The sequence below is a fragment of the Rhopalosiphum maidis genome, chromosome 2 (genome assembly GCF_003676215.2).
Source record: "Rhopalosiphum maidis isolate BTI-1 chromosome 2, ASM367621v3, whole genome shotgun sequence".
Classification (NCBI taxonomy): domain Eukaryota; kingdom Metazoa; phylum Arthropoda; class Insecta; order Hemiptera; family Aphididae; genus Rhopalosiphum; species Rhopalosiphum maidis.
Genome location: NC_040878.1, coordinates 42,430,766 through 42,451,098, shown reverse-complemented (window position 1 = coordinate 42,451,098; position 20,333 = coordinate 42,430,766). Strand labels below are relative to the sequence as shown.

Sequence of the window (20,333 nt, the reverse complement as noted above, 5' to 3'; positions counted from 1 at the left end):
TCGGAACACCAGCAGAGCCCGCGTAGATCCCCAACACGAGTGTCGCAAACCCCCAGGGGGCCACAGACCACAGTTTAAGAACCACTGACTTACATGATTAAATGCATGTATACAAGCAGGTGAGGACATTTGAAAAAAAAATTAAATCATATAATGCAATCATTTAAATTTGAACTTTTCAGCGAATAAAATCGCAAAGGGTGTGATGTTTTTTTAATTTATTCTTAGAGGTCATACATTATACCTGCAGATAACCCTATACTGAATCCCTTCGCGCTCTTCCTCCCTTTCACTTTAGCATTGGTTTTAAGTTAATTGTTTCATAAACACTATATATATAGCTGCAGTTATCACATAATATTTTATCGTTTCGGAGATTACGCGTTTTCCTAGATTCTAATCAATTGTGCGCCATCAAAATTAGCGGGCACCAACAACAATTGTTATTGTTGTTACATCCAGCGGGAGAAGGTAAAAGTTGTGTTGCACGAGTCAGTTTACGCGGTGGTACATCGGACAGAAAGTTTAATGCAAAATATAACGTTCAGGGTCGAAGTTTCACCGGGAGCTGCGAGAATATACACACACGCATGCACACGTACCGCGGCATGGCAGCTGCCAGTAAATACGTGACTTAGCGTACAAATGAGCCCAGGCACGTGCGTCTTGTGCATTGTGTTCTGGGTCATCCGATATTGTCGGACACACCACCGACCACTGTCGGCTAATGTGTAAGAGTAATGACGGCACGAGATACATACACATACACAAACGCTCACACGCATACAATAATATAATAATATCTACGGCATTTATATATTATAGTCGTGTATGACGCGATTTCAAAACAATACTTTAGTATATTTAATAATAATGAATTGCAAGTACAAAATAGTCAATAGTGCAGTATATATTATTTATATTGCATTCGGTTATAATAACCGACTATTGACAATGTTATTAACGTGATTTGAAAAAAAATATTATGTTTTAATTCTGTTACACTGTCAGGTAACACCGATGTCAATAATGTCACTTTTATAACAGTTATATTAATCGAGGAATACAGTTCACGAACGCGCCTCTGTTGTTGTATATATAGGTATTATTACAGCAGCGGTAGTGTGCGTTTTCAGTGTACCTTTGGTTAATATATTATATTATATTTCTGAATTGGGCTAGGTACTATCTTGAATATATTAGAACGAATGTTTAACATGTTACCAAATTTAATGATAATAAAATTATCCGTAAACGTTGGTGGTTTTTTACGACGATTTAATTTGTAAACATTGGGAATTTATATAATATTATGATTTAAATGAAAATATTTTCGAATAAAGCTTAAGACTGTTATTATACAATTAAACAACTGTTTTCATATTATATTTAATATTATTTTTTTAAATAATTCCGTTTTTTAGTATAATTTAAAAAAATCGAATTAAATACATGCATTAGTTCTTATGAGTATAACTATTTAAATAATTTAAAAAACATATCTCATCATTTTTAATCATATGATTTGAATATGCATAAGTATATTAGATCTTTAACATTAAATCTGATGTTAATTCCTTATTCTCACCAATATATAGATGTTTAAGCAATATGCGTTTATTTAACTAGGCATAAGGAGTCGTCAGATACTAAATAAGCGTGGCCATTTTTGTAGACAGTTATATTGACGATCTAATGGGAGGAACTTCAAAGAAAAAAAATCAACCTCGCGTCTATAATAAATGTTTACGAGAGTGTAATGTTTGGTTTAGAGCTCGCGTGTCCTCACAAATATGTGAATATATATATACCGTGACCGTATCTGTGGTTAATTATTATCCATTAGTAACGTGATCTTCATCCGTGTGACGTTTAGAAAGTATCCAGGGTACTTAAACTAAACCTATACAGATTACACGTCTTAAAAAAATTACAAATGTCTTGTTATTAATTACGATAGTTACGCGTGGTACCAATTGACTGGTAAATACTTTTTTAAAAAAGCTGCTGGACGGTAGTCAAATACTATCTTATAACAAAATATATAAACAAACAATATTATGTGTAATAAAGAATTTATTATTTTCTCGAAAGCACTTTTTTTTACTGATTATTACTGTATGAAGTAATTATATGAATTACTAATAAAACATCTTAAAATAATTAAATGTCCATTTATCTGGAGGTAACACAATATCTGTGTATAAAATATTACTTTCCTTGATAAAAAAAAAATACAGAGTACACACACGCAAAGACCAATGAATATTCATCGTAAAAACGAAATTTACTTATAAATTATAGATTATTTTTAAGCAAAATTATTTCGATAGACAGCTTACATCGCTTAAATAAATCATAAAAAATAGCTGATATAAAAGTATATAAAGCTTCAAAATGGTTTTACCATAAATTTATTATTATTTATTTGTTGCTTCCATAATAATTTGTGTACCTAGCTAAATTATAAATAAAATAAAATATTTTGTACAATTTATTGTATAGTTTGTTATAGAATAATTATGCAATGTAGATTATTAAAATAATGAATTAAGATTTTTTTTTACAATCATCATTTTTTAATTTATGATCTGTAAATATATTTATGCATTTTTTTTACATTAAGCATGTAAGATAATTTTTTGACATGCGTATCTTGACAAAAGAAACTACCCAACAGCAATACATAAATTAATATAAATAAAGATTAGATAATTATCATACATGATCATTCTTGTAAAATTTGTATAGATGAAGTGTACCTTAATAAATAGTAGTTGATGTCTGTGGGTAATATACTCGTAACGTGTAATAATAAGATATATATTATATATATTATTACAAAGAGATATTTTTTAGGAAATAATTACTTATGTAATAAATTTTTTGAAAAGTTTTATATTTTAAATTTTATTTAAAATTGTAAAATCGTTAAAAAACATTAAAATTATCATAAATTAACTATTTATAAACTTTTTGCCCTCTATTTTTATTCTATGTTTGTAAATATACAAAAAAAATACAATTTTAAAGACTTTAATTAAATATTTTGGGGCATGGCATAGCAAAGAGAACGCACCAGTTGCAATTCTACATTGGGGTTAAGCCGCTCCTCCAGTTGCTTCTTCTCGGATGGGTGATCACAAGAGAATTAAATAACATGGTAAGCCATAGCCTACAATTAAGTTTAAAAATAAATTCAAAAAATCTGAAATATTCCTAAAAAAAATTTATGTTTATTTGTATGGAATAAGTTTCAAAAACACGAAAAAAAATACAAAACTACAGTATAAAATTTAAGAGTATTAATTAGAATCATAATTTATTATTTAATGTGAATTATAATAATTGATTTCAAATATTATAATGTGCTAAATAAATACAAAGTAATTACCCGTGAAGGGTTGAAGAGAGGAGATATACAAACACAATTTTTGACAAACTATAATTCTTAATATTCTTAATGTTTCATTCCAAAAAATATAAACGTAATAACTATTTAAAATATTATTTAAAAATGGATGATCATTCTTCATTTATCAATTTAATAATATTTTATTTATATAGTCGAAAAAATTAAAACAATTTAAAACATTTAATTAAAACAGTATTCATATTACACATATTTTTAATTATCTATTTAACTTAAGGTTTATATTGCGAATAAATTACATTAAATTTAACAAGTTAGCCTTGAAATCGTAATGTTTAAAACTTCTAAAATAAATCTGCGGTACTTACATTTTTAGATAAAAGTACCTACATGCTACGGGTACATTGACACATATTATAATATATGTGTTGTTATTTATTATGATTATGAATGATGTCATGAATGAATTGTTATGTTGAGTAGGTAATAATTATTATAAAATAAAAAAACTGTGCCTATTTTTAATACATTTTACAATATTGTAAAAATGTACAAAATACAATAACTTTACAGCAATATGTATTTTTTACTGTTTTTCTAATTTGTTGTTTTTTTTTTTTTACATAGGAAACCGTTGTCTGAAGATGGCCATTCCCCATCGGTGAATGCCAGGTAATATATTATATATGTATTTTATAACATGATGTAATGTCGGAAACGGGCAAACGATATGCGTATCTATATAGGTGTTTCGATAGAATAGATAGTTTTCCCGGTGTACAAATCAATTATTATCAGGAGGCACCCAAATGTCCGGTTTGACTGCTAAAATTTATTGCCCACTAACTAATAACGTGTACAAGAACATTAATACAAATATGCGTTTAATTTCATGTACAGTATATCTATACACATATGTATATATTATACGACAGAGCGTACCTATACTGGTTTCGTGAGGATAAAATCCATAGCTGTTTGCAGCCGAGGACTTTGGAGGTTAACGCAATAAGTCTGAGATACGCCTACGACTGGAGATGATGATAATTAATTAGAAAAGTAAAAAAAATATAAAAACAACGGTCAACGGACTCTGTTGGAAGACATTATATGAACTACATTTACGGTGTACAGTCTACACAGTATGTTAAGCACTATTTGATGTTTATTAAAAGCACCATAATATTAATTGTGGGCAGAACACATTTTTAATGAATCTAATGTTATGTAATTGGTAACATTCAAATAAAGTGTACTATTAATATTTACCGTTGGTTTATTGTTTAATCAACTATCGTTTATGTGATTTAAGTTATCTGTATGCAATTTTTAATTCGATAGCCTTGTCCATCAACAACAATTGAAATTCTAGGTAAATTTTGTAGTTTCAAGCTTTAATAATTTAATATATTTTATTTTTGTACGATAACTTGCATTGCGCACCATACATAAGCTATTAATATGTTCAAAAATTAAATCTGCGTTCTAAAAATAAGTGTTTGAATTAAAAATAAATAAATAAAATCTAAATTATTGATCTGCAATATTCGTTGATGTGTTTAGATCAATTAAATAATTTGATATTAGAAGTTTTCACTTACTCTTGTATATTGTATAAACTTAGTAAAAATACCTAATAATTAATGCGATATGAGATTTTTGAACAATAAACGTATTGTGGTACATGTCCTACATTTGTCGCTTCGATACTGTTCGAAAAAGTGTTTTGAAAAGGAAAAGAATATCTCATAATAGTAAAAGTAAATTAGCATTAATGCATCTTTCATGATTGTCAATAAAAAATGATGAGAAACTATATAATAATATAGTAGTGATATACTATAGTGTGTTTTTTGTATGTTGGAATCTACTTATTTGTTATTGTTACACCACAAACATAGGCCAACCGACCGTTGGTAGTCTTTAATATAAAAACTAAATTTATTACCGATATTTTTCTGCATTTCAATGATATTTTATATCTTGGACATATACATGATCTATTCACAGAAAAGAGGGAAACACTTCTTAGTTAAAAATTAAAAAGTTGAATTCAATTTTTCTTTAATGTTATCATTACGTATTAGTTGATGTTACTATTTTATATTTTCATGTATAGTTTTCAGTGTCTAATATACAAACATTCATTTAAAATATCGTTTCGAAAATTTATTTCCACATTATTCGCAGTAGAATTTAGCATTGTTATTAATTAATAATTGTTTACAATTAAAATTTAGTAGATAAAAGATTTTTATAAAATCGTATTATTATTGCCAATTTATTAGTGTGTTTATTTGCGTGTAATTATGAAGTATATTAACTATTAATACCTATGCCACAATATTTTTTTATTGTAATTATTTACATTTATTTGAGTACCTATACAATTTTGGATGGCCTCTTGTTTGGGTGATAGCAGACAAGTAGGAACTATTTATGCCGTTTTCAAATTAGTTGAAAGTATGATTTGTTATTGAAACGGTTTGCTTTTGAGTTCTGAAGAACTATTGTGACTAATATCGGTAAACGGGTACGTATATATAATATATTCGTACATCCGTCTATATTGTATAATAGCATTATACTAAATGGCTGATTTCAGTTTCCCATCGTTGTTTACTTGTACATAAGCAATAAAAACAATCAATTTTCCAAGGATGTGCACTATAATATAAATACACAGAGAGATCCAAAAACCACACTTTATTGAAATATGGCATTGTTCCGGACAAGTGCCGTCAGTTAGGTTCGCTTCACGGCCGATTTCTGTATGCACACATCACACACTAATGGGAAATACCTACTCACATTTTTTTTTTTTTATCATCTTCTGATTTCATTGTTAAAGGCTAATATACCTAGGGGATGTCTTAATTTCGTCGGTGGAAATTTCACGCACGAGGCCCCGTATAGTCCGTCCGTTGACCATAAACGATTCTCTTCGCTGGCATGGACGAACTATTCAAATATTTAAACAGAACATAGGCATTATTATATTGTTATCCGACTGGCGACTATACCGAATCAAAATGAAAATAGGTTTAAAATAATCGACAAAAGACAATTTTATTATTATTAGACGTTAAAATACAAACAATCTATACGACTTTACGTCATAAAATTTATATTCTAATAACTTTGTGCATATATATGTACTTTTGAATGTGCTTTTTAATATCATTTTAGTTTAGTGAAATATGTACTAAGGATATCAAAGAGATCAACTTAAATTGGTTGTCTCCAAAAATGCACGACAAATAATTTATTCCATTAATTATTAAGAAATTATAATGTAGTATATATTTTGTAATGTTTTTTATCTTAAGTGATGAAATAAAACGTTGAAAATCGAATAAAAAGTCACTGAGAAACACAGTGAGGGGGTTATATTAAAATAAAAAATTACACAGTCGATCAATCATTGATAACCAATGTTGTGTAATAATAAATAAAGAAGGCAATACAACTATATTTAGTGTAACATTACAAATCTAAAAATTCCCAAAATATTTATACTATACATTTATTACTTATATAGTTATATACAACAAATTTGAACTTTTCTTCTTTCTCCTTTGCTACTAGGACAGTAAATAAGTTTTCCCTTTGTAATTACTATATAAATAAAATATAAAAACTAATATCATTAACCTAATATTTAGTAATAAGTACTCTTACAAACGACTTTTGGCTGATACGTATTATATGTTATTGTAAATGCTTTAAAAAACACAATCTAAACAATCAATGTTTATCGGTGCAAATAGATTTTAAGTAAAAACAATACTATTTCGATATCACAGTTGCAATGCGAATTATTATATGACGTGCATAATACTAGTACACTACATAGAAAGACGTGTTCTTCACTTATTCGTAATATTATATCCTCAGTGACGAGAACACTGCAGACAGACAAACATTATACAATACAAGACGCAATCGGCTGGAGTATGTAGCCTAGTTTTCGCTATTTTACGTGCTCGTTCACCTTCCATTGATCGGGTTTTTCGTTTGCTATAGTAATACGAGTACCATTGTCTTACCGGTTATTATTTGTTTTTTTACCCTATCAAAACGTTAACAGTGTTCCAGTCGGACCGGTTTCAGACAGTGTTCAATCGTGATGATCGCCAGTATAAATCTCGGCTGTATTGGGGTTAAAAAAAAATGACGATAAAACCATTAATTGACAAATAAGCATCCCATGGTTTTAATTTTCTGATGAAGCCCGAGCGGACAAAATCGATCGGGTGATTATTAACGCTAGGTATACAACATAATATGTATATATATATATATATTCACTGGCGGGGCCTGAGGTAATCGATTCTCGGCGCCTCAATCCTAATAAATCCACCACGGAAAATTGATATGATTTTAATCGTCTCTTAGTATAGTTAACCTAATAACGTGAATATAACCAAATTGCTATGAATTACTTGATTGCTGCTATAGAGTGTGGGATAAAAATAAATCAGTGAGAAAACAACGGTTTACAGGTTATTGATCAGTTAATCATTTTCAAAAAATTTTGATATGTAACGTACAGATATTTTTAAATTATTATTTTATTTTGATTATTTTAATTTATTATTTTAATACAAAAATACGTCAATTAAATTAAAAATATGTTTCCGCTTTACATAAAGAAACTTGGCACAAATAAACAATGATAATAGGTACTAGAAAACTCGTTTCCCTACAAGTCAAATATTATATTTAATAGCTTTCCATAATTGTTAGTTTGTATTTGTCCAGTGTGAAACTCACTCTAAAACATTTTGTGATGAAAAATAAATCAACATTTCACTATTGCACTATTAAAAACTTTCGCTGAAAGTCAATCTTTTTTTAAACAAGTATTCAAAAAATGAAGCGGTGGGTAAAGCTGTTTTAAATACTAGCTGATATGACTCAATTGTAGCTAAATTATTTATAAATTAATCTAAAATAAAACTATATTTATCTTCATGATACTAATTTTATCACATTTTATAAGTTTTAAATATTAAATGTATTAATCTAATAAATCTAAATCGTATTAAATAATATAAATACAATATAATATCATATCCATACCATAATACGTATTATTATTATTAGTTTTAGATTTTAAGCATTTGTGATTAACGAAGCGATTTACAAGGGAAGACTTGATTTCAATAAGGTTCGTTCTCGTTATATCCTGTAGATATATTTTTTACTTGAACAGTCTAAAGACTTCGAATATTTAGTTCGAGATTTCCTGGAATAAGAATTTGAAAACAAAATGAGATATTAAATAATTATTCTTGAGTTTTTTAAAATTATTATAAGATTTAAAACAAAATTATTGAACACTGTCAGCTAAACTTTGCCCCGTTCGGTATCTTTTTAAAATAGAATAATTTAAATATTCAAAAAAATAACTCGCAAGTACATTATATTTTTATTTTGAGGTAACTGGAGCATTAAAAATTTAATATGTGTATTGTGTATATATATTATTTTTATATGCATATATATTTTTAATTTGTAGATTGTTGTTTTAGTTGTCATTTATTCATCAACTCAACATCAACGTATAGTAATAAAAAATTAACATTTTAAGGGAATAGTCAGTTGTTGATAGATTCTAATAGTAAAATGGTTACAAATTGTATTTATATGTTAATTAATACTTAGTTAAGTAGTTTAAATGCTAGATTAAAATGCATAATTAACTATGGTTAATTACTTATAGGTATATTATGTAACTTTACTTACGCAAAAAAGTTGTTTAAATTGTATGTTTAATGTTAGATATTTTAAATCTTAAATTTTAGCTAATTAGTCGTTTATTTGAATTCAAAAAGTCGTTTTATATTTTTAATTTATTCCTTTAAATAATAATGACAAAGATTATTTTTCCTGATTAAAATATAAAACTAGAAAAGTAAGCAGGTAGTTTAAAATTAATTTATTGCAAATATTTGACGTACATTTTTTTGAGTATAAACTGTATAATAAATTGTTTTGTTGACATATAATATGTAGCTAGATAAAAAAAAATGTTTGTATTTTTAAGTCAAACTCTAAATGTTTTAAAACAAATACAATTATAATAATGATAAGGCATTTATGTGAGAGAAAAAGTCAAGTTTTGGATACTGGATTTAAAATAACACCAAGGCATACTAATCATTGATAAATACAATATAGTGTACGTACTGTACGTAATCTCTTTAACTATGGCTTATATTATTATATTCTATATATTGTTCATACATGAAACCTTAAAAATATCTTACTAAATTGTTTTCCCCTTACTTAAGCAAAAATAAGATGCGCGTAATATCAGTTAAAAGCAACAAAATGTTAAATTCCTCTGGAATTTTTTCAGGTGCGCGCGTGCGCGCGCACACCCACCCACAAATATATATATTTTTTCCTTCGATTCTTATTCTTTTATAATATTGTACTTCACACCGCACGAAGGACACGAGGAAACACTCTGTAATTATGTAGGCCATTGTTTGGTAATATGTCTTCGTGTTAAACCGGCTTCTCCGTGTAAATATATATATGATGCAGAGAATGATGAGAGAAAAAGATACACTAATACTAATATATATATATATATATATGTGTGTGTGTATATACATTATACATATATTATAAAAATGCTAATCCGACCGACATAATTACTGACGTTTTGTAAAGCACAAAAAAAACAACACTCTGGTGCTTATTACTGATGCATTTTCACACCTTGCGTGTACCTATTATGTGTCCCGTATACATATTCCGCATTCCATCATCTATTTAATACCTACCAAATCTATTGGTGTTCATCTCGGATGGCGTTCACCGGTATACATGGGTTTAGGTTTCATCGAGTTAAATAATTGAATTCACCGTAATGTCTGTAAGCAAATAACATTACGCTGATGATATTGATAAACGTGCGGTATATGATGTAATATAGTACCATCGTATACAAAACCGTTGGCGTCCGGTGTCGTTCTGTATGTTCGGCCGGGCTAAGTCGCTTGGATACATATAATAATATATCCGTTACATTGACTGCGTTACGTATGCAATCAAATAGCGGAAGCGATTCAATAGAAAATTGTGTTGTTATGCACACTGCGGGTTCGTCTTCTTTGGCGAACAAAGTAGAACACAATTCACAGTGTTCTGCGCATACAAATTAATTTTGACAGAGTCGTCTTCGTCAGAAATTGCATTCGAAATTCAAACGCGCAACACAACATTATTATCATCGTGGGTAACGACGATTCGCGCTCAGGCGCACGTCGAATATTTCTTCAGCCGTCGTTACACTCGATACATAATACTTCGAGGATCGATAATTTTCAGGTGAAAAATAAATAAAGTTATAGTCGCACTACACGCTGTGCGTCAAGTACAAAACTGCGTAATGGAACACGTCATTTATGTATCATATTATTAAACGGATAATATTATTCACGTATAATACAATATTGCGCTTACAGCAGTAACGCGATATCGCGATTACGCGTTTAGGCGAGTAAACAAAACACGGCAATCGCGTTCGTGTGCATATGCCTGACACGCCGAGTGTTACGGTACATAACGTAGTTAACGCGCCACCGCGGCATCGCGGCGAGTATCGTATACGGAGACTCGCAAACGGATTTCCCAGACCATACGTGACTCGCGCGATGAAAATCGATGGACGTCGATCGGCCAGTGCGGCTTATACCCAGACGACCGAGTGAGATCACTAAAACAAAAACACAGCCATCGAATCCGTAGTGTACGATATTATTATTATCCGCACGCACACGCACACACACACGTCGTGATGTGGTGGCGCGATTCGCAGTCGGGCACGCCGTCCCCGCGTAGCGGTATTGTAACGCCACAATCGGCGGCGGCGGCGGACGAAAGGTGTTTTGTACAACAGTTGTGTGTGCAGCGATATAGGTATAATGTGTAACGCGCGCGTGCAGCGATAATGTTGCGCGTCTCGTCTTTAACGGGCATCGCCGCCGCCGAAGATTTGTCGTCCCAGCGGCGGCGGCGGCGGCGGCGGCGGCGGCCGTAGAGCGACGACGACGACGTGATCGGCCGGTCGAACACGTCGCTCGCACGCGACGAAGGCTGCGACCGAGTTGAATGTTAATTGGGCCGGTGCAGGTCCCGGGCCACGTAACCCGTACCGCGCGCGGGTGTATCGGCGTCGGCGGCGGTCGGTCTCTTTCTTTTTATTTATTTTATTATTATTATTATTTTTTTTTTTATACATTATTTTCACGTCCGACGTCATCGCCGGCCCGCGATCGGCGTGCGCAGCCTAGGTCAGGGGCATTTAGCATGCCGATCGGCGCTGCGACTGCTGTACACTGCGACGACGGACACACGCGCGCGTACGAAACGCATACACCCGCGCGGACTACGTGACCCATAACCGGAGACGAACGTCCTACGTCACGTACGTTTGGTCTGTTGTTGCTGTCGTTGTGTCGTTGTGTTGTTGTTGTTGTTGTTGTTTCTGCTGCTGCTGCTGCTGCTGCTGCTGCTGCTGCACTTGTCGTCGTCGTCGTCGTCGTTGTTGCTGCACTCGCAGCATTCGTTCGTTGTACATCATTGTATGCGTCGTGTCTTAATCTTTCACAGCTCCACCTAGTCCACTCGTCTTATGACGTTTTAATATTAACGATAGACGATAGTTGTTTAAGCCCGTGATCTATAAAATGGTAGAATCGATATGACAAACTTTATGATATTTTATATTTATTATCGAAATCGATATTTAACCAGACCTATTTTTAACTGACGTAATAAACATAAAAATTATTATATCAATAGAACGCCACAACACCAACTCTAGTTAATTTATGGAAATTATGATTTGGCGAGGGACGTATCAGTAGCTGTACTAAATTCTAACAATATGCATAGAACAGTTTTATTACGATAATCTAAACCATTCACTGGTAAAAATCGTTTGTTTAATTAATTAATTATAAGTTAGTGAGTATTGATATCAAACAAATAAAAATGCTTCGATACAGATAATGTTATCTTTTATATAGTGTGAAAAATTGATAAATTTGCTGTAAATATTGTACTCGTAAGTTTAGAGGTACCATATGAAATCGTTTATCTATATTATTATAATCGCGTGATTACGCAACAACCATACAATTACTTTGAATTAGTATAAACATTTAAATATTTATTTTAATATCTAAAATTTTAATTCTTTTCAACATTTCAATTCACATTGCCTATACTAAGTCCCTTAAATAGTGGTTGTGTGATGTCCTTTCAATCAAATATAAATATTGCTATGATGATTACGGCTCATACAACTGAACTGAATGCCGTGCGTGATTATATATTATACAGAATGTATAATTGTCTATATTCAATAAACACTCTGTATAATGCGAATCATGACAAGCTTTCGGCGGCGGAATAAATGTAATATTACGAATATAATATTATCGAACTTAGGTTTTCTCAACGGTTTGTCATGAACCTACACCAGACTTAAATGCGTCACCTGTGACCTATTCATGATTTATAAACCAGTTATATCACTGGCTACTGTGAGCAAAAAAAAATAGCTATTTGACAATCTATTTGTACCAATAATGAATGTATCACAAAGTAAGAATCGTACATAAATACTGCATGTATTGTATAAGAAAAACGTAATTTATAAATGATAATTATTGTTTAATTTGTGCATTTGCTAATAAATCTATATTTAGTCTTTATACTCTTTAGAGACTCCAAATGAGATTACGTAGAAAATATAATATGCCTTCGTAACGTTAGTATAACTGTATCAGTTCGTTGCGATTATTCGTTATACATCATTATAATTATTATATTACTGCAGCAGCAAGGTACCTAATACAGTAATACCTAATACAGATTAAACTAGTAAACTCGTTTTTATAACCGTTCTAATATCATAGGTACATCAATACAATCGTAATGATTATTAATTACCGTAATACATGTACAGAACATTAATGTTGAACAAATATTGTGTTTGAAATAAATTCATTACATTTCATACAAATATTATACCAAGGATAAAATGTAAAGACAACAAAAAAAAAATCAATTTTAAATGCGAGGATTCTTTCGAATCGTTTAATACTACCGTTCAAATGTGGTCTAATCCGGCAGCCTTTCGATTAACTTTCCACGGGCTTTTATATACGGGGGAGAGAGGTATGGATGACACTTTAGAATGGTCGAAAAACGTGCGGCAATTTCTTTGAAGTGAAAAAAAAACAACAACTACCTCTAACGGTTCGGATAAACGCGCACAGCTATTGTGTTTACTTAAATCTTGTTGACTTTTGTTCCCCTTCTTAACGGTTAACACCGTGTCGCAGAGGTCATTAAACGTATTCCGATAGAAGACAATAAAACTAGAGTAGGGGAATAAAATTTTACGACCCCTTAACGTATAGAAGGTTAAGAGTGGAATCGAAAAATTTCCTTCGTTGTCGTCATCAAAAAAAAAAAAAAAATCTATTTCGAGAATCTGTAGGTACTCTTATGTGCCATCCTATTCACACAATATATCATCACAAAGCCACTTGATTTGTTACCGTTGTCCGCAGCCACCAGTCATTCGACCGTTTCATTTGCATAACAGATAAACGCCATTACCGGCGACACGGGTAAAAACCGCCAAGGTTCCTACTCTCGTGTATATAATATGTGTATATACAATATTATACTTACCGAGTTTAAAATGTTTACGTAAAAATTTAAAAAGACACACATACACACATACACGCACACACTCATAATCCATCTATACATTACTAACACACACGTTCGCACACCTTTAGTACACAGCGACGCACTCACAACCAACAACCATCATAGCCACCTATTATAGCCACGACCGCCGCCGGTTATTTCCCTCGAGTGTGCACTGGCACACTGCACACCCTTTCATTAAGACAGCTTCTAATGTATACGAGTACATGGGAGGGTGTATAAATACGATTATAATTTGTATAATTTGTTGAAAAGGACATTCGGAAGCCCATTCTGCAGTTAATACCACTCGTATACGGTTATTGTAATATTATCATATATCTTCTTTAGCCAATTTTATATTCTAACAATTTCTCATACAAGAAATTCTTAAGTATTGGTAGTATTGATAACGACATTTTTGATTGTCAAATATTCTAACAAAAAATAAAAGGTTACATTATTTTTATTTTTAGATACTACTGCCCTAGCCTGTAAATTGTTTCCAAATTTGAATGTAAATTTTAAAGTAAAAATTATTCAGCTAAAAATTTTTAAGAATTTAAAAATGTCTATTCTATATTTAAAATACTTTTTAATCAAAATTATTAAATTGACAACAATGATTAAAAATCAGTAATTTTAGTTATAACTAATGACTTAGTTTCTGACTATGAAAACGTTGATGAATTAATTATTATTCTTTCAAATAAGAATACCTGAACCTATGTAATGAACATTTTTAAGTTCCATATTTTAATAAACTATTTCAAAAATTAACTATATCAATAAGGAATTATTTATAGAATTGCACTTGGTCATAGTTATTATTTATTTATTGACAGTTAATAGTTGTGCAATTTATTGTTAAAATAAATAAAACTATAATTATGTGTAACATAATCAACTTGGTTAATGGGCAATCGTTCAGAGAAATCGTAAACATTTCTTCATCACATAAAATTGACATACTAACGGTTATTTTCTTCTATAAAGAGTTCTTTAACCCTTTAGGATTTCTCTGAGTTATTAATTAAAATTGTAATAATTCGTTTTATAATAAAAGTAACTTAAAGTAAATGTTACTTTTACGTAAAAAAAATTTCTTGGTTACAAGTAAAACAAAATTAATTTAAATTCATTAAGATGAATTTTCTATGATATATATCATATTTATAAAATATAATAAATTTAAAGAATCATAAAAAAAAAACGGTTACAATTTTTATTTATATAAAACTGTTAAACGCATATTATGGATATTAACTTACCGTGATTTCATACTCTATATTTACTCAGTGGTTAAAGCTAAACGCTTAACTGCAAAATAAGTTTAAATATTACATAGGAAGTAAAAAAAAATAATTTATTGGTTTTATAATCTATATAAAACTAATTAGTTTTCTCTTGAATGCATTTATATATATAAATATATATTATTCTATTTTTTTTTTTTTTAATTTTATTTAAACCGCCATCAAGTTCAATCAAACTCGTCGTTGTCGTACCATAATCATATAACTAATAACGTTGGATGTAATAACAATGAAGGTAGGTACCTACAAGGAAAAAACAACGTCCACCATGTAATTAGTGGACCATGGAATTATTAGCCGCCACAACAGACCTAACTAAGTCGGTAAAATCATTATGCATGTAGAAGGTTTTTTTATACATATATTACATATGTATATTCACAAATAACTTTTCTCCTACTAAAATATGATCATAATACACTACTATGACTCCCTCTGCTTTGAATGTGTATTTTTAATTATTTTCAGAGATATCGAGTCTTTCTAGGACCCTACCCTTCCTATTGCACATTATAGACATACTCGTATGTAATCGCAGGTCTCACTTAATTGGGTAACACCCACAACAGCTCACGATTTATAAGGTTCTTAGCATTCCGTCACAACAAACTGGTTGGGACACGAACGAGTATAATATTTTGTTGGCATTATTCTTGTTACCAGAATCAATTTTATTAAGTATTAATTTTTAACACACAAACCTAAGTGCAATTTACATGCATAATTTATCATTTTTGAGACTCTAATCTGAAATATCGACAAAGGTCGACAAACATTACTTTCGACTGAAAATCATTTTGTGCTTACTGGATTTAATGTAAAGAAAAAATATTTCTTTTATACAAATATAATATAACAAAAATGTATTTAAAAACAAAAATAGACACCTATATTATATACTCACACTGATTAACTAAATTTCAAACATAAGACGAACTTAAATAATATATATCATATTCTATATAATCGTATCGTTTTACAGTATTTATTTACGATTATGAGATTATTATAATCATAATATAATATATATATATAGATATATATCGATAATAGATACAGCAGATTCTTTTAATCTATGCTTAAGTATGATTCTATAATTTATAATAACAGCAACACAATAATTTTCTTATTTTTTTAAAATCTTTTTTTTTCGTTTCTATTATAGGTTAAATTATTAAAAAATTGCATTTTTTGAATGGTAAAATGGAAGTTGTATTAAATTTTTGTCACTCAGGTTCTGGGTGACACATACGTCGTAATCCTTTTAGAGGGCTAAAGAATGTAATTATTAACCTTTCCCTATTGTACTCCGTTATTTCTTTCGTTGTCTTGATATTATTATTATTATTATTATTATTATTATTATCGCTGTAGGTTGCACCCCTCCAACAGTGTGTAGGTTAATCCTACGTACAAGACCTTCCCTTCTTTCTCTCTCGTCGTCATAAAATCGTCTTCAAGGGTGATTGTGTGTTGTGTGTCTGACTGTATGTATGTATATATATATGGATGTGTGTGTTTGTGTGTGTGTGTGTGTGTCTGAGGGGTGCGAAAAAAAAGAACTAAGGGTGCCAAATTTTATCGGTAATATGTCGTGCTTATAATGTTGATCGTTGTTCAATAGGTTCTATGTAGATGTTATACATTAGAAAATAGATGATATGAAATATTTAATCTCTCTTCTATAGTTCTATTATAGCCTTATATATATATATTATTATATTATCTTTAAGCATATAGTTATCTTTTAAAAGAGTCATTATATGACTTATGATATTAATTATTAAAACAATTTAAATGATAATAATTCACACATATTATGTACTTGTTTTATATTTTTTTTTAATTATTATACCATTATCGGCATGAAAAATTGATAAATTTAATTAAAAATAATATGAGTAATGTGAATTTTTAAATATTTACACGTTAACATTCGACTATACATGTAAGACTTTAATTATATATATTAATATTATTATATAATAAAATATATAAAATGATATAAAAATAATTATTTATTAATTATATCAATGTATAATAAAATGTACATAGGTTCTTGAAATATTATAAACAATTTTAACGTATCACCAAAATCATTAAAAGTGACTAACTTCTCAAATCTGTTCATTTTAATAAATTCTCATTTGATATACATTACTAACAAATAAAAAATCGCAATTAATTAAAAAATATGTATGCACTATACATATTGAATATTATTATTATTATTATTGTACATAGACACATTTTGTGCATTATGTAGGTGAACAAGGCTAATTTCGTATTATCCTCTAATTATACATGGCACACGACTGGACCAGTCTATATGGAATTACGCGCATCAGCTGATGGATCAAATGTGAGAAAGGGTTGAGTTTGGGGGTTCCCATTCGGATTACTGGACATTAAAATCAATAGTGACCACAGGATTATATATTAATTAAATTTTGGATTATTTTTGGTGAGAAGGTTCAACAAAGCTTAAATGGAGTGTGCCTATCATGATCTCAGATTTATACATTATATATAACTGAATACTTAACTGTTTAGATTAGATATTTTTAGGACATTTTTTTTTTATTTACGAGTATGTATTAAATGCTTTTTACAGAATTTAGTTGAAAAGTAAAGAATTATTTTAATGACTGTAAATTAAACTGGGGAGTTAAAAATTCACTATATTCAGCTATAAAATATCGCTCCAGAAAACAGTTACAGGCTTTGAATAAAAATAAGAATGGAAAAAAAAATTAAAATAAACATTGGAATTATGTTTCATTTAATCAAGCGTTCCTTCAACTCGAAAAATAATTAAAATTCCGCATTTTTTCAATTAACAAAATAACATTTTTTTAAATAAGTTTAAGTATAAAATAAAAATTATGTTTATTTTAAATATTTTAAAATAATTACCTGCTATGTTAATAGTACGTGCAATAAAATTGTTAAAATAGCTGTATGTTAAATTAATATCACGTATAAATAATAAGTATTTTTAATAATATATTCATTTTATTTTGATCGAAAATATTTTATAATTATTATAATTGTTGTCTTTAACAAAAAAAAAAAAAAATCATAAATATTAATTAAAATTGAAAGCATTTAATCAGATAAGCTCTGTCTTATTTCAATAAACTCGGACCACCCACACTAATCCATCTTCTATGCGGATATCCGATCTCCATTATGATTAAATACATATTGTTCTTATGCTGAAAATTGTATTTACTTATATACCTACAGCCGTAATATAAAAATTTGTTTGATAGCATATTATATCCACTAAAAATTCTAAACGGTTTTTTGTAGTCATCAATAGGAACTAAGAAATATGTATTTTTATTTACCGTGAATCACTTTTTTGAAAACAACTTTTATTCATAATTATATAAATTAGTAATTACTCATTACATACTGTAAATCAAAAAAGAATTTAATTTAAACAGTTTTATTCCAAAACATATAGATACACACACACACATATATATATATCATAGTATGATTCAAAAATATTATGTTTATGGAGACCAAACTTTCTTTGATTTATATAATGTACGTAATAAATTGATACCGATTTTAAGTTGCTGGATTTCCCGATTGAAAGTTTCAACGTATTTATAAATATTTTAATGCTTAGTAAGAATTTGATCGGAAAAGAACACATTTCAGCTAGAACACAGATTTCGATGAACTATAGAAATTAATATTATATAAAATATGCATTTAACGGAATACATGTTATAGGGAGTCAAGCACACTAGCTGAGTGTTGGCAGGTGGGAGTTAACTCAAAGTCTAAAATCGTGGTTCTGAATTGAATTGTAAATTTAACTATAAATTATCAAAAAATAATAACCATGTTATATAATATATGATATATGATATATATTTTTTTTTTATCTAAAGGCTTCGCCTTGTCGCTGCAGTATAATATTATAGTAAATATATAATATGGTTATATAACATTATCAGTTTTAACGGCAAGATGTATTTTTTATTTTTATTATCGATTGATAACAATATTAAGAACTAATTAGTGAACTTATATTTAAGTGTATTTGTCTATATAACAATAAAGTGAATTTCCTGAGAGAAACTCGCCTGCAGACGGTTATCGGATATTTTATCGATTTCTTTTCTATATTTTTGGGATCTGAATCCTCTTCACAATTGCGGTGAGATTAAAAACGTAAATTTACTGCGGGCAATCACTATGATTGAACGGGCTACTGCAGTTGTATTTGTGCACATAGAGTAGTAAATGATTCATTTTTATGGTCGTCCCAAACATCTTTTTTATGGGCCATTCGTATCCATTTAGTCAGACCGCAGTGGTACAAGGTCCGCGGGGACAGATACTTCATTTCTTGGCCGCTCGCGTACCAGCAGCTAATGCATTGGCCCCCGCGGCTGACCTTGTAAATATTTTATTTCGATTGCCGACGACGATGTTTTATTTTCCAAGGGATTCTCTTATTTTTTAAGATTTTATTTTAATGTACATTATATAATAAATGCGTTTTTTCCTACGTAGAGTCAGCGTCTGGCAGCGTTGGATAGTTTTGCAAGAGATGAATAAATAAAACATAATAATTGTCATTCAAACATTTTTAAAGCAGTTTCTGAATATTATTATAGTTAATAATATTCCATCGTGTAATTTTCAATGTATTTGCAGTTTTGTAACTCAATCATGTAAAAAATATTATTAAATTTGTATGCAAATCGAATTGAAGTATAAAATATTAAAATTAACCGAGGATTTTTTTATTTTATGTTATGAAGCTATTTTTAAATGCGTTATGTAAGTTATAAAATATTAATTCAACTGATCACTCACTTTTGATCGAATATCTTGATTTTTAACTAAAAAATTGTCAAAATACAATT

The 20,333-nt window shown here is 29.5% G+C and overlaps 1 protein-coding gene across 1 annotated transcript in view; it reads left to right on the top strand.

The window, feature by feature from the left end:
• LOC113551464 (protein trachealess) overlaps nt 1-20,333 on the top strand; it is a 119,739-nt gene that overhangs the window by 27,983 nt on the left and 71,423 nt on the right. Inside the window, exon 3 of the mRNA XM_026953716.1 lies at nt 4,001-4,045. Within this exon, the coding sequence (XP_026809517.1) occupies nt 4,001-4,045 (45 nt within the window). The remainder of the gene's footprint in view (nt 1-4,000; nt 4,046-20,333) is intronic.